The sequence below is a fragment of the Alligator sinensis genome, unplaced genomic scaffold (assembly GCF_000455745.1).
Source record: "Alligator sinensis unplaced genomic scaffold, ASM45574v1 scaffold802_1, whole genome shotgun sequence".
Lineage (NCBI taxonomy): Eukaryota > Metazoa > Chordata > Crocodylia > Alligatoridae > Alligator > Alligator sinensis.
The window spans coordinates 3124818-3141704 of NW_005841918.1; the positions used below are offsets into that span (position 1 = coordinate 3124818).

The 16887-nt window shown below is 38.8% G+C and overlaps 1 protein-coding gene across 2 annotated transcripts in view; it reads right to left on the minus strand.

Moving 5' to 3' along the window:
* Window positions 1–1097: 1097 nt before the first annotated feature.
* The window catches only part of GUCY1A2 (guanylate cyclase 1 soluble subunit alpha 2), a 258709-nt gene continuing 242919 nt past the window's right edge, over window positions 1098–16887 (minus strand). For both annotated transcript variants that reach the window (XR_003092912.1, XM_025198249.1), the window contains exon 7: window positions 1098–3009. Coding sequence is in view for 1 of the 2 variants with exons in the window: in XM_025198249.1 (XP_025054034.1) it covers window positions 3001–3009 (9 nt within the window). In the remaining variant the exon portion in view is untranslated. The remainder of the gene's footprint in view (window positions 3010–16887) is intronic.

The following is a 16887-nucleotide window of genomic DNA, read 5'->3' on the forward strand; positions in this document are numbered from 1 at the left end:
AATGTCAAATATTAGATGTGGAAAAGTTCCCTTCTGTTATTACCCAGAATGATTTACATATTAACCTACATAACATTAAATAGAATTTATTTATAAGAGCAACCCCATTGAAACAATAGGTTTACTTGTGTGAGTAAATGTTACCTAGTAAATGTAGAAATTGCAGGGTCAGTTCATAATAGGTCACCTGTTCTGCTCTGCAGCATGACTGCCGTATAGTTACAAGCTCAAGCTTTAGTCATGAGACTCCCATCGACTATAATAGAAATCACATGACTTTTGTTTGGTAAGGACTAAAGCTAACAGCAAGTTTAAGAGGCAGGAAGGTGAATAATATTTGCATCCCAAGATGTCTAATATGCTAGTATTTTTACTGGGCCAGGTTTTTAGAGTAGTACCCTACTGTTTGAGATTTAAACAAACAACCAATTATATAGTGCTGCTCTATTAACCTAGAGTGCTGACACATGGTTCAAATCCACTAAAATTTAAATCAGTGATACTTAACCAGGGTGCCATGATTTACACACATGACTTACAAATTAAATCCAAAGGTTTTAAATAAGAATCCAGTGTGTTAAAAACATTCCGACCTTTTGTAGTCTGAATTTTCTGCAAAAGAAGAATTGCTCTATTATTTTTCTGTTGTCAAAATGCTAGCCTGACGAAGGGTTTTTGAACTCAAAAGCTTGCTTAATAACTATTCTCCAACTATTTGGGTTGGTCTAATAAACGATATAAAATTCACCCAACGAACCTTGTCTGCCTATGTCCTTAGACCAACACGGCTACAACCTACACCCCTGAAAATTAAGCTGGCATTTTCAGAGAACTAAGAAAGCTAAGCTGGCATTTTCAGAAAACTAAGCTGGCATTTTCAGTAAGTTACTGCACAGTAAGCAGTTTTTAGGCTGGCATCTACATGTGCAGGCTTTGAAGTGCAGTAACGCTGTGTGTGGACTAACTTTGGACTAAAGTGTGTGGACTGATTTGGGACACACGGTGTTACTGCATAGTAAGGCATCTACAGACGGTTACTGTGCAATAAATAATTGGGTGTAAATTTGATACCATCTATATAAGTCACCATAGTTACTGTCCAGTATGGGCATGCACGTGTAGCCACACATCTGTACTGTGCAGTAATTTTTGGTTATTGTGCAGTAACCTAAATTACTGTGCAGTAAATGCACATGTGTAAATGAGCTTATTGAGTTTGACTAATCCATAGCAACATTCAAGACAGCTAAAGTAAAATCCTGGAGGAGTGAAGTTTATCTACAGGAGCTGTGAGTTTCTGTTAATTCTACAGTGGCTGCCATTAAACATTGATTTACTGCCACTCAATAGATACTCAGAATAAAATTTAACTGTGGAATCTTGAAATACTACGAGGTAGAAACAATCTGAAAATGTTAGTCATTGTGCCTGAATGGTGTTAGCTAGATGAATAGTAATGGCAGGAAGAGGGCATAACATACAGCATTCAGTAGACAAGCCTCTCTCTTCAGCTCTTGTATTTTAAAGCTTTTTCACTTGTTCACAGGAGAGTTCCACCTGCCCTGTGTGCCTCTATTTCACTAGTTTCATGTTTCGCTTGTTTAAAAAGTTTCTTAAAAAAAATAAAAGCGAAAAATGAGGACAAGGCAGATGACCATGTGTAATGAGTCCCTGTATCTGAAACCTAGAACTATAATGAAACATGTAATTTGATAAACATTTCTCATTGAGAAGTGAGGAAAATAATTTTTAGTAAACATGGTCCATGAGGTCCTTGGGACACATCATACAAGAACTGAATTTGTTTTTAATCAGATAAGTGTACTGTAATTTCCAGGGGACATGTAATTTAAGTGAATCCTACTTAAAATGTGTGAATATGAAACTGAGAACATTTGGATGGGCCTCTCTTGACATCTTTTGGCACATGAATTATTTTATTGAATAGTTGGGAAAAGAGATTAAATTAATTTTTGCTGTAAGTCTATTGCCTTTCAGTAAGATTATACCAGAGGAGAACTGATTTTATGCATACAGCCATTATGAGTGTAAATAATCAAAGATTTGGTAAATGCAAATAAGTATAGCCCAAACTCAACAACATCCATGATTTTCCCCGTTTTTCACTGAATATGAACAGTGCCTGTGTCCTAGATCTGTAGATGGGCTTTATCATTCTACCTTCTTTGACCAGGGATGTTTTTGGCCAGATGCTTCATGAAATAGCCTTCTGTATTGATTTAAGATTGCTTCAGAAAATTAGATAAGCATCTAAACCCATGAGTGCTTATTCAAATTGAATCTCAGATATTTTCTATGATTTTGCTCATTATTAATAACCCATGAATAAGATATTTTATGAATCAGATACTGTGCAAAGGTCATGCAATAAAATAGTTTGATTTTCCCTTTGAAATGCATTGGTGTGGAGGTCATAAACATAATGGAGCCTGTCACAAATTTAACACAAGTTGAGGAAAGAGTATTTATTGAATTGAAGTGCTCTTGTTAGTATTTAGACATGGCAAAATGTCTCTGCTTGGTCCAGTGAAGAACATTAAAACTTGTATTTCATTTATAAACATATATATGAATACTAGGCTAAAACTACAGGCATTGAACTAGATGATGTATAGTATATTGTATATTGCTTTCCTTATAGTGTACCTTATGCTCCTAATATGGCAACAAACAAGTAAAATTATTCAGGACAAACTAAAAGAATTTCATTGTAACAAATAGAGTTACAGAAAGTTACACAATAAAAGCAAGATGTATAATCACAACACATAGCAGGCAAGTTATTAAAAGATGATCTTGGAAGTCTCTTTATGTTTGTTGTTTTAATCATTGCATTCTCTGTTAACAACTCACCTGCATTAGTTTGGTAAAGTTTGTTCTTCTTGTTTGAGGCATGAATGTTTGGGGTTTGGGGGGAGGGGGTTGTTGGGTTTTTTTGCCCCTACTTACTCACATCTTACAGCAGACAAATTATAAGTTTTATATAACCTGTTTGGAAGGAAATAGAAAGGGAGAAATAAAAGAATCAGCAAAAAAACTGAACAGTAAGAGGGTATTAAAAGGTTCTCTGTTCCTTCTACAAAGGTCCTATCATCATTGTTTACATTTGTGACAGAAAAGAAAGCAGCTTTTTGAAAAATTATCCACACTCCCCAGGGCAGACATTCACTGCTCACTTCAGATATAGAACTTGCTAGTAACATCTACCCTTCCATACCCAGCAGAAAACCATGCTATAGTGAGGTCTACGTAAATAAAGGCTCCCATATTGGAAGTGAAACAAGAAGAATAAGCTTCAGAATATTTTTCAGTAGTTCAAAGGGTCACAGCTATCAAAATATACATTCTACTGTTATGAAGAGCAGTACAAATGTTAAAGCTTTATAGACCATATGTAGTTCACTGCACACACAATTTTCCCATGGCCTACACATATGGCACATTGATTTATTACAAAGATTCATGTCCCTCTTCAGGGATTAATATTGAACTCTGTTAATGCTCAACTGGTGTTGTGGCCTTGAATAATTCTTGCTCAGTGACACACATAACACAGGCATTGTTGGTATGCTCATTATGTACTTTAACTGCCACCAATTAAAGACATAATTACAAAACCAAATCTTATTAATTTTCCTTTTTTTTTCAAGTAGATAATTCAAGTCTTTGGTTAAAGATAAATTCAGTTAGTCTAGGGAAGCAACCAGAACTGATGTAGCAATTTTAATTCAGACAAAACTGCTGTAACTTCCTGACGGCATAGCTACTTAAACGAATTAACCAGTAAATTAAGTGTATTTTATGAAATGCAACATGAAAAACTTGGGATGGACTTCTCTTCACTTCTTTTGGCAGGTGGATCAATTTAATGAATAGTTAGAAAGTGTAGCCAAATGTTCAGTGTAACTCTATTGGCTTTAGCGGGAATTACACCAAGGAAGACCATTGCCTTCACTCACCACTATGCTTTGCTGTCCAATTAAGAGCTCAGTGGAAAAAACATTTTAAATACTGACCTGCCACATTCTTATTCCACTAGAGGGCAGGCTGCAAATTTAAAATGATACTTGTATTTGTATGATACTGTTTTAACCAGGGTGCTATCAGAAATAGCACTATGGAAATAGAATTATGAAATTAAAATGTTCACCAGGTTGTTGTTTTTTTTTGGGGGGGGGGGGGTTTAATCTTAACACCCCCATAGATAATTCTGTACAGAGGAACCATTTTCTCAAACTACACAATCAAAATGCTTTAGAATTTGAATCTCACATAGATTTAAATTATTTAGTTTGATACTGAAAGGTCTTTCTTGTTGTTTTCTTATGACTGAACCTTATTTCTCAATGATAAATGTTTTTAAGTCTTGCTGAGAAGATTAAAGCTACATGGGATACATTAAAATCATGGCATGGAACTATGCAGAACATTTCCAGTTGGGCATAGACATTTTTGGCGTTTTCTCTTCCTACTTTTTGTAGTACAAAATACTCCCACTCAACTTTCAAAATAGACAAATTGATCTTCCTGCCAAATAAACCCCTCATGAGGATTCACAAAGCTGAGAGTGAAAAGTTCATTATACCACAAAACCTTCCTTTGGAAAAACCACAGGCTTTGAGGGTGTTGCAAAATATTCCATAGGCCTAGAAAATAGTATCAGCGACACGGAAGGAACTTCTCATGAATCTTAAGTCTTCATTCATAGTCAAATCCTACCTTTGGATAAATATGGAGACCTCTTTTTGAAGCTGTATGTGAGCAAACTGGGATAGGATTTAACCCTCAGTCTTCAAACTAGCAAGGGTTAAACTGAAAACAAAGGGGGAAAATGAGTCAGTGTCATCAATGAGCCCCTAGACCTGGACAAATATCCATGGAAGTCACTGACTTCAGATTTAAATCAGGCCTCACGTGATGAATGAAGTGAGATGTAGGTGACTCCTTGATCATCTGCTTGGCCCACATGGTTTTTCCATTGGCTGGGGAGGTTGAGGCCATGGGTATAGAAAACTGGAAAAATGTTCTTGTAGCTGATAATCAAGATGTTGCATGCAAAACAGATCACTCACACAAAGGTTTAAGAACTGAACAAACTGTTCCTTGATGAAGCTCTGGTTCATGCCTTTAGTGTTAGTTCATTTTAAAAACCTTTTCATAACAACAGCATCATCCTTACACCAAAAAAAAAAACAAATTATGAAAAGATATTTTCTGTGTCCCATAGTTGTTGTTCTTTAATCAGAGGCAACAGCTGAGCAACTGGGGACATAGAGCAATAAGACTATCTGTAACTTCAAAGCAGAGTGCATCTACACTAGACGCTATATCACTGTAGTGATGAGGTACATTGCCATAGCTCATTTCTATGGCAACATAGCATTGGCAGGCATGAACTGTAATGCCAATGCTACTGTGCAGTAGCAACAAGCTCATTACTACTGTGCAGTAGCATCGGAAAAAAAAACCCCATGCAGCATTGGGACTGTGCAATAATGCCGATTACTGCACAGTCAATTAGTACTTGCTTAAGCACGGTAACAACTGCGTAGTCCAGCACACGTATAGACGTGCCCACATAGACCGTACTCTCCACTCCAATACAGAAGCTCTGCATTGTTATGAAATGACATTTCTGTGTAAAATTGGAGTAACAGGGTGCATCTACATGAAACACTTCCTGTGAAGCTGCTTAATTAGTTCTGCAGTAAATGTCTCCACATCTATATCTGTGCCCCTATTAGGGTGCATGAAACTAATAAACTCCAGAGCAGGCTAGTACTTGTATTTAAAAGTACTAGCCTTCTCCAGAGTGTTTTCATGTGCCGCAGCCCACATGTAGACGCTGCCCAGCTTGCTGAGGCATGAAGGTGCTTCAGAGTGGGGGCTGCCTGCTCACTAGCTCCACACTGAAGCACCCCTGTCCTCAGCCAGCTCCTCAGCAGCACAGTCAGCCTGGTCAGAGCAGCTCCAGGCTGCTGCCAGCTGGGGCTGCTCGGACTGGGCTCAATGTGCTGCACACAAATAAACTCCAGAACAACGTACTCTGGAGTTTTTGCTCCCAGGCACATATTCAAACAGCGCACCTGGGAGCAATAACTCTGGAGCTTATTGCTCCCAAGTTTTTGTGCATATTTGTGCTCATTAACTGCATGTGTTGTTTGCTCTGAAGTTTATTTGTGCTCATTAAATGCAAGTATAGTTGTGCCCACAGAGCAGAGTATCAAGCCTTACACCCTCCGACAGAATGCTGAATGTAACTGCTGTATGTTAGTAAGCAATGGGGAAAGGAAACAAAACAAAAACACTCTGTAATACAAAGTTATATAAAGTTGGTCCTAATGCAGGAAATCAGCACATGGAAAGAAAATATCATCAATATTATTACATAATTTCTTTTAAAATTCCCTTCTATTAATTTAATAGTGTTTTAATAGCCCTAAAATCCATCCTGGGTCTTGTCACGGCAGTGACTGAAGGCCAGAACAGAAGCTTGTGTGAACATAAGCAATAGATGTGGGGCCTCACTCCCATGGGCAGGCTACCTACACTAGGGATTAATGGTTGAGCGTGTTTGAGCACAACACTTTTCTTCTCAGGGCAGGTCACTGGGAAGGCATGAGCAAAGCCTCCAGAAAGCACTGACTGATCTAAGATGGACCCAATTATTTGTCCCCTATAACTAGAGCAAGAAAGAGGTCAGAAATTCTACTGCATTATGAACTGGTCTAGCTCTCAGACAATATCACTCTGTGGTAGAAGCAAATTCTAATTCTATATTAAATAAAAATTAAGAGAGCAGGGTTAAAATCAGCCTGGGCAACCAAAGGTCCATATCTGACAGCAATGCGTACTCTGCCAAACAACTTACATTTAGGATTTTTTATTACTAATTAGTTAATCCATTTTGACCAGGAAAGGTTGAATATGCAATGCAGCCACATAATATTGATGCCTTTTCTGACATTTTGTTGGTAAAAATTGCACAGTTAAACATTGTAATAAATATATATAAGAGGTCAACATGTTGCTTTAATACTAATTAAATCCCCAATCTTGATACAACCTCAAGAAAACTCATGACCTCTATTAGGGCTTGATTTCTATTAACACAGACTGACCAAAATTCACACGCTATTAGTTTGCTATCTGCAGAAGAGCACTATTATATAGGATACTCTACAGACACTGAACAAAGATTCTTTACAACTGTTTCACAGTGGTTTCACTCCAACAAACTGAACATGTAGCATGATGCACTTTTAAAAGTTTCAGATCTGAAATGCAGAGAAAGGAAGACATTTTAGAAAGAAGAAATAATAAGTAGATGAGACTTACACAAAGAGATAGTTTCTAAAGGACATGGTGAAAGTTTTTTATGAAGTAGGCAGAAAAGAATTCCTTACACTTTCATATATTCAGAAATAGTGAAGGGTAAATTACTTAGGAATGATGTGTGGTTGTATATATAAGAACTGCCCATTTATTCTTTGCTAGGGACTGAATGAAGCCAAGCCCTCTATAGTTAAGGATCTACCCAATTTGTGAATCTGGGATTTCGCAGAAACTGCAAAATCAACTGAAAAAAAACTTAGCAAAAATAAAATGCTGGTGTCCAGGGGGAGCTTGTGATCCTTGCTGCTGCTGCAATTCAGTCTTGCAGTCCACCCCAGCGGGGAAGATGCTGACTGGTGGGACAGCACACATGGCAGCAGAGAAGATGACTGCTACCTCTTTGTCCCTCCTCCCCTTGCTGGGGCCTTTCTGCCAATCAATGCTGAGGGGCAAGGCTGCTGGAGCACATCCACAAAATATCCACAGAATTTGCTATTTATGCTGTGACCAACCTACAAAAATTGTTTAGTGTCTCTGCGATTTAAGTAGAGTCCTACTGACAGTATGGGCCTCTCCAGCTTAAATTAACAGGGTGTGCTCCTTAACTGCAGCAGATTAAATCACTATACATCATGCCTGGGGTAGGGGAAAAGAACGAACCATATAAAACACTGAAGAGTAGATTACACACACCCACACATACATGCATGTGCACGCGCGCACACATACACACACGCACACTATACTGCTGCAATTAAGAGAACATTAATAAATACAGATTACTTTTTGCCAAAACCAACTGACTCTACTTCACATAAATAGAAAAAAAAATACTGCAAAATAAGCACATTCTTTTATATAAAACATGGTCGTCTAACATGTCTCTTTATAACAAACATCTGGAAGGAGTTAAAGTTGTTTGCTTTTCATTCACTCATTACTTTTGGCTTTTGTTTACTTCAATAAGAATTGCTCTGGTGAAACTTAATCCCCCTAAATTGGAGGCTTTTAAAACTCAGAGCTATATTCCAATATCTAAATAAGTGGCATGATGTGCAAAGATGCTGACAGCTAAAGGTTATGAGAACTTAATCTCTTTGAACTCAGGCTGTTTTCTTAGTTGTCTTAACAGGGCTTTTAGTAGCCACCATTGAAATCTTTGCAGCCAAAATGATTCAGCAGATTTTTTTTAAAAAGGAACCAGGATTTGCTATATCAAGGTCTAAACTTTTCAATATGCTGCTTGTTAATTCATGCTATTTTTAGTTTAAATCTCACGGGTGTCTTGCTTTCAAATGAGCGTTCTGCTTTCTGTTGCTTTTTTCCAGATGTTCTGACATTTTGATTTACCGTCATCCCTGTTACTGAATTTAGGCTTCTCTGCCAATTCCACAGAGTTTCTATTTTTATTCTTTTCAGCTACTAATATGCTTTCTCCTTAAAGTGGATTTGTTGCGAAAAACTCTTGAGTGTTGGCTTGTCACAAAGCTATGAAAGCCACTTGAGAAATTAGTTTCTTAGGTGACCTTTAAAATGAGTGAAAATAATGGCCATGCAATTCAGCACAGTTTGGGTTTCATTATCACAGCAGTGCATATTAGAGAGGATGCAACTATTTCAGAAGTAGTCTTTTTCTTGGTAATTATGGAAGCTATTTACTGGACATGGAAATTCTTCAAGATTTCTCAGTTCCTCAATATTTCTCAATTTTGTTTCTCTTGAGAAAATGACAATTCAGAGTGTGAAGGACTACATACCACTGCCTCTATCCTTCTGCCCAAAGAGATTTTTCCCATGGCCTCTGTAACCATCATCCTTCCAACAGAATTCTCCACGGATGACTTAGCAACAGGATGGCAATTTTAGAAGAGGAGAGACGTGCAAGCAATGTCACTTCATTTACACACCACAACCAAAATTTCAGTCTTTCCCATTACATTGAGATTCAACGTCAAGCAGAAGACTCAAGAATCACAGATTATAGATCAGATTCTTGACCTCAACACTGCTGCTGCTGCTCTGATTCTTATTTATTGTCAGGGAAGCAATACTGAAATGTTTACTTGCCTCACTGGAGTAATGATATACATCACAGGAGTAGCATAGGTTCCAAAACTACAGAGAAGGAGCAGATCCCAGAGGCATGCTATTTACTGCAGTACTAATTGTTTAGTCAGGGCCTGTGAATAGGAAATATTAAAAAGCTATACTGGAGTACAGCGATAGTTCAAATGCATCTAAAGTCCTTGTATAGAGTGTTATAAAAGGTGTGATACAAGACTACACTACCTAGCATGTACAAAGAGTCTAGTGTAGAGAGGGAAATATATACGGAGTCTTCATAAAGTGCTTGGGAACAACCTAAGTTATTAAAATTTTAAAGTGCACAAAGACTTTATGAACACCCTGGACATGTTTAAGCTGAGTGAGTTAGTGTTTTGGCTCCATCATGGCTCAACAAGTTTAGCACATGTTAAAGACAAAGGGAAGTACAGGCAGTCCTCGGACTTATGACACAATTGGTTCCTGAAAACAGCGTCTTAAGCAGAAATGTTGTAACTCAGAAATTATTTTCCCATACGAAACAATGTTATAAATGGGGGATTGGTTCCTGAACCAAGACCCAATACCCTGCTTTCACCAAAAATAACCCAGAATTTTGTACTCAATCAATTATAGATGAGTAATATAGCTGCATTCATGTATTTATATTGTAAATAGCAATCATATTGATTTGGAAGGACTTCTTTGAGGTGACTTTGCTGGACTTTTTGAAGGATTCTTGGCTGGAGTCCTCTCAGGAGTCTTGGTTTCAGGTTTTTTTGCTTTCTTAAAGAAAGCGTCCATGGAAGTATGGACAGATGTTCTCCAGGGAGATGGGTGACACAGCAACTTGTTTGATGTCATGGTGTTACATCAGATCAAGCGCTGTAAAGTCAAAACTGACATCAGAAAGTTGAAACAGGGTGGCAATTTAGAAACAAGTGTGAAATGTTGTAACGCAAAACGTTGCAAGTTGAGGACTGCCTGTACAATGAAATCCTGGTTCCTTTAAAATTAACTGCAAACACCAATGGACTTCAGTGAGGTCAGGATTTAACTATGAGTGCTTAATTTGAACTTGATTTTTTATTAGTAACAGCAAATCTAATCACTGGAACACTTTGGAAAATGTCACCCACAGCACAGATGCTAAACTGTACTATAATTTAAGTCACAGATATACTCCTCTAAATGTACTTTCATTTAGGGATCTTTCAGTGGCTATCTCATGAGTAAGAGCATTTAAGAACTGATATTTAAATACCTTATTCCTTATGCATTTCATCACCTGTAAACTGCAAATTTCTCAAGGTGGCTCATTCACCTTCCTTTGCTTCATATTTATTCAAGATTTTATAATAATTGGGTACCTCCAGATGAGCACAGATGTGCAGTATGTGGTGCCACAGACCCATCTGTGGCACCACACACTGCACACACCACACATAGAGGTGTTCCCCATACTGCTACTTTGCAGTGCGTGGTGGAGGGGCGAGTTGACTGTAGGAGATCCTCACAGCAGCGTGCAACTGGCAGCAGCATGCACCATCCAAAACCAGAGTCTGGCTGGCCAGAGCCACACTGGCTGCTGACCAGGCTCCCTGCTGCAGAAGCACCATGGCTGCAATTCCTGGAGGCCCCAAGACCCTACGTAAGGTGGCTAGGGCCATCGCAGTTCCCCGGGGGCAAGTAGCAGTGACACATTGGCCCAGCCTCTCCTACCCCACCTGGGGCAATGTGTCACTGCTGCTTGTCCCAGGGGAAATGCATGTTCCCACTCATAGGGACACACCAATTAAGTAGGAACATTAAAAAACTCATGAAATGCACCTCCCTAAAATCGGTTAATATTAAAAACAACACATGCAGGATACGTTTTCCTCTCTGTTTATTTTTGATCCTTTGGGTTTTATTTGTTCCCTCAAACTTTCTGCTTCAAACAAAAACTTGTCTGTCATAAGAAAGATTCCCACTTAGTCCCATGACTTCAGGAGGCTGTAAAACAAGTAGAAAGCATCATCAAAGTCATGATAACCTGGGATCCTGGTTCTCCTTGATTTAAGAGAATCCCGAATTTTCAGTTAATAAAAAGTAACCCCAAATCCACATTTTTCCATGATTTAAATGAAACACCACTAATATATATACATTATATAATATATATATAATAGTGGTGTTTCATTTAAATCACAGGGAAATTTGGATTTGGGGTTACTTTTTATTCACTGAAAATGGGGATTCTCTTAAATCAGAGAGAAGCAGGATCCTTGGTTATCATGAATTATCATATATATATGTGTGTGTGTGTGTGTGTGTGTGTGTGTGTGTGTGTGTGTGTGTGTGTATTAGTGGCATTTCATTTAAATCATGGGAAAATGTGGATTTGGAGTTACTTTTTTTTTTTAACTGAAAATTGGGGATTTTCTAAATCAGAGAAAACCAGGATCCCTGATAATTACCTCTCAAGTGTCAGCAACACTATGTGTAACTGTCCCGTTGTATATTTTGCAATACAGAGTTTATAATCTGTGCATTCTACTAGGTACAATCTCTTTTCTCTGATGCAACATATATTTTTGAGAAGCTACACAACACAGCAACTGACTACTCAAGGAAAAAGAAACTTACACAACCTGTTTAAATCCTTCCCTTAGGCAGTGATCAAATAATATATAGCATATAGTATATAACACCTGGGACAACCAGGATCTAAATAAATTAAAACATTATCCTTTTCAAAGTGCCAGTGGTATCTCCCATTACAGAAACACTTAATCTTGCCATCTCAGTTCCTCCAGAACACTTCTTCCCTGTTTGCTTCATAGCCATCCTGGTTATATCCCTACGTGCCTGCTGGACTTAGCCTTGCAAATGAGCTAGGGTTTCCTGATTAGCATCCTAACTAACTTGGCAGGTGTGGGGAATCTGTCTACCTGAATGGATATTTACCCCCCCCAATGCTGTCCAAGGCCTACACATCCCAACACATTCCAAACACTAACACACTCTCATTCTATGCATGAAATGACATGATGAATGGAGTTCCCAAATATACTTCACACTATACAGAACTTTTCCTCTGAGGAATTTACAGCATATTCAGAGAAGGGTAAATAGTATTATCTCCAACATGAGGCAGCAAGTGAGCAACAGAGCCTGGGGGTATATGTACGTCAACAGCATAGAACCACATCTCCTGGTGCTTTCTCCTTTGTTCTAACCATAATGCCACATAAACCCTCAAGCAATAACCACTTGCCAGGGAAAAGTACCTTTTTGGGTAACTGGAGACATTTTGTGTTTGGTTGTGCATGTCACGATGAGTGACAGATAGACTCCTAAGTCACTTTTTTCAAAAGATATGAAGAAGGTTAAGTTCCATGGAATAGATCCTTTTAAGTGTCCATGTTTCCTTTGAAGAGGAAGTTTCAGAGCCTAGGTCTTTTAGGTACTTTTGAAAATTTTACTCCACTTAATAAATGCAAATCTTGTAGGATACTTGTGCACTTTGGTAATTACATAAATGCAAAGGAATTTCAGCCAACCAGAAGAAGTCTTAAAAAATAACCACCATATCCATAGTTCTCATTTAACTTTCCTTTTTCTATATTATCCACTTTCTCAAACAATAGCTTATGTTTAAAAATCACCACTTGCTCAATCCCAGAAAACCACGTTCTGAAGTGACACAGCATGCCCTCATCTCATTAGGGAAGAACAATGACTTGTTGGAGTATTTACAGCAAATGAACACTGAGATAGATTAAACACAACCTCTTCACTCCACCTATTAATCAATCTTAACATCCATTCACTGCTTTTTATGATACAGACATTTCTTTACTGTTCGCCTGTTGTTTTTATTGCTGCTATACAGTATTTATTATTTCCCAGTAATGAAGTACAAAGACAAGAACGTAACACAAGAAGCAGTATTTCCATGGCAGGAGAGAGAATCTTTTTGGGGGCTTGCCCAAGATTATGAATGAACTGTGCCAGGAATCACTAACACCCCCCCACCTTCTGTTCCAAGTGCAAGGCATGTTTCTGTGACCTTAGTAACATGTGCATGTAAAAAACAGCACTGAACTAAACCAAGACACTGCACTGCTCATACTTCTCCCCTTGGGGAGCGGATGAGAGAACAAATAACACAAAAACAGATGTTGTCACATCACTTAACGCACTACTGCAAGGCACTCTGATATGCAGTAAGTGCAGTACTAACATAGAGTAGAATAGCATGGCTTAACTTATTGCTTTAAGAGTAATTTTACTAAGGTATTGCTAGAGAGTAGTGCTCAAAAGTGTATATACAATTCAATGCAATACACTAAGTTAGTACAATGTTAACTTGAAATGCATAAAACCCCAGAAATTTAAAGGATTATCCAACAATTAGACCTCAGCCCCCTACAACGTATACAATTTATTAGCATCTCTTATTACAGATGCATCTGTTAATGATATTTAATCACAGTTTGGAAGTACTTCAGAAAAGGGTTGCATAAAAATCGTGCATTCTATAAAGATGGGTCAGTCCCTAGATCTCCAGCATGTGTTCAAGCACTTGCTAATTTGTAGCCTTAACAGATACATTTAAGAACTCTTGTTATTGGGCAGCCCTGGCATCCTCTATAAAGGTTGCAGACACCAGAAGGAAGAGACTGATATGTAATCACTATCTCCAAAATTGCAAAAGCCCCCATCCCTGAAAACTGCTGTGGCTCCGTCCCATATTATAACTGCATTTGCCCCAAGATACATTTATGTATCTTTCAGTTGTTTATCTTCCTTTGTTTTACTCTTAGCAATGCAATTTTATGAGGAGCAGCATGGATGAAAAGGTTAAGATGCATCATTATGGCTAGAAAAGTGCCCTGAATATTGTTTACTATAAGTTCAATTTCTGAGCTCTATGGAGAGAATATGCATATAGTGTCTTAACACTTTTTTTCAAATATAAACTCTTTTCTCCTTCTTTTTTCCCACCCCATCTTCAGGAAACTGAAGAAAATCTTTTCTCAAGAAAACTTAACTTTTCTTTTTGTCCAGGAAAAAGGACAAGTTTCCCATATTCTGTTTCTAGTCATAGGGCAGCTATAAACGTGCTGCAGGGCAGAGCAGGGGTGCTTTAATTAGAGATGCTCTAAGTGCTGCTCTAATTAAAGTGTCCACAGCATCACATGTATTCAGCATCCTGCACTTCAAAATGGTGGCAAGGGAACTTTAACTAAAGCTCATTTGATAAGCTTTAGTTAAAGCATGTCCTCCACCATTTTGAAATACAGGGACACTAAATACACGTGATACGGAGGCTGCTGGAGCGTGCTAGTCTGCTCTGATGCGTGCTACTTAGCATGCATCACAGCAGACATCCATCACATGTATAGGTGCCCATAGAGAACAAATTCCCGGAGTAACAAGCTGGTTTAGCATCTGTCCACATGGAAACCCTTGGACTTTTTACTGAGACTACTAACAAGTGTTGTTTTGTGTTGCTTACTTTATTTGTAGTGTAAATTCTCATCCACGCGGATCAGACATAGATAGCTCAAGTCATTTCTCCAAAGGACCCTAAACAACTACAGTGACCCCATGATACTAACTCAGACTGCAGGCAAACCTATGAGTGATTACAGATGTGAAAGTTCTGCATCCTATTGCTGAATTATCAAGCTTCCCCCATTCACATTGTTTAATTGGATTTCTTGCATGATCTGTGGGGCGCAGACAGAAGTGACAATTTTTTCCAAATCTGGCCACAAAGCGGTCTATAGCTGTGACCAAACACAAGTGCATGGCTTCAGACTGCTGGCCAATCAGGTGAAAATCTGAACCCTCATTGCATGAGGGGTCAGATGAAGACGTTTCAAAACATAACATTTTCTGTAACTTCTGTCTGCACTGCCTGCCGTCCTGTTGCTGTTTTCAAAATAACAGGAGGGAAAGGGAGAGGAAGGAGTTCAGTCTGGAGGTTTTTCATCCTGCAATTGAGGGTGGGGAAAGTGTATTGGAGCTCCCTCCCTCTCCCCCTTCCTCCCCAAGGTGGGGAACCCCTACAATGAGTTCCTTCTCCTCCTGTTCTCCCCTCTCATTCTGGAAAACAGCAACAGGCTGGCAGGCGGTGCAGATAGACAGAAGTTGCAGAAGATGTTATGTTTTAAAATACTTCATCTGACCCCTCATGCAATGAGGAGAGGCCATTGCTAGGGGAAACCAGCTGCAGGCTCCCATCCAGTAGCTAGATTCCTCTCCCTCCTGGAACCAATAGTGAACTTCTGTTCGTTCCAGAAGATCACTATAATTCAGGACACTTCCTGCAAAGTGCTCTCAGTTACAGCAGGGAGCTGCACTTCTGTCTGTGCTCAATCTAAACTATGCTGCTTACAGAAAACCATGTTCCTTAGAGCGATTCCACCTTGGGCTTTTAGACTGTCTGTACCTACTCGTAGTGTATCTCAAGGGAATTGATCTTTTTATATTATCTGTTTTATGGCTAATCAATAGAAAACTTCTCCCTCTTTTCTATTTCAAGAATGAAATAGTTGCAAAAGTCCAGGACAACAGCAACACAACAGGAACAATGAGAATATTTAGGACCAGCAGCTTGGATGGCTGCATGTAGTAAATGTGACAGTTTGGAATTGGAAGAATTTCTGAGCAGCATAGCAGTGATACATGCACGGACAACTTATACAGATTTGATATTTGTATGTAGTTCAACATAGCTTGACTATCTTAAAATTCTGCCAGGGGAATTACCTGTTCAGAGGAAGAAATCTACCAAGTTAAGTTAGCATAACGGGTCCCAATGGGACACCACAAAACTTTTCAAGTGTATGTGACCTCATGATACTGTACTCTGTGTCCTATGAAGTAACTTGGGAATAGATTTATGTCACCCTTAATATATTCTCATGCATGTGTGTTACACACATATAAAGCACAGGGATGTTTTGAAAAATGGAGACATGTTTCAGGCACAAACAATGTTACTGCAGGACACACACAGTAACTGTTTTGGTGTGCCAGGAGAATTGTATATCACAAACACACACTAACTGCTGTAGGACTGGATCTCTTCCTCTGAACAGACAATTCCCAAAGCAGATTTTATAGGTTATAAAAGCTTTGGTTTTTGTTTGCAAAAGCCTGTTTCCCGGCTCCAGCATACCTTTCCAAGCAAACATTCTGCTCTGAAAATGGATGTGGTAATAAGCAGTGAACCCAGAATAGCTACTATCATTAATGCCTGCAGACTCCTAGGGAACTACACAAGGCAGAAGGTTGTGGGTTCCTGTAGGACAATCACACTCTTAGAGCACATCCAGAAGAGTGTGAATGTGCAGTATGCAGTGCCGCAGACATTCCCCATGCTGATAATTTGTAGCACAGGGGATTTTTTTGACACCACGAGATCCTGGTGTCAAAAAAACCCACAGCGGAAAAAAAGCTGGGGGGGGGGGGGGGGCGGGCAGGAGGCGG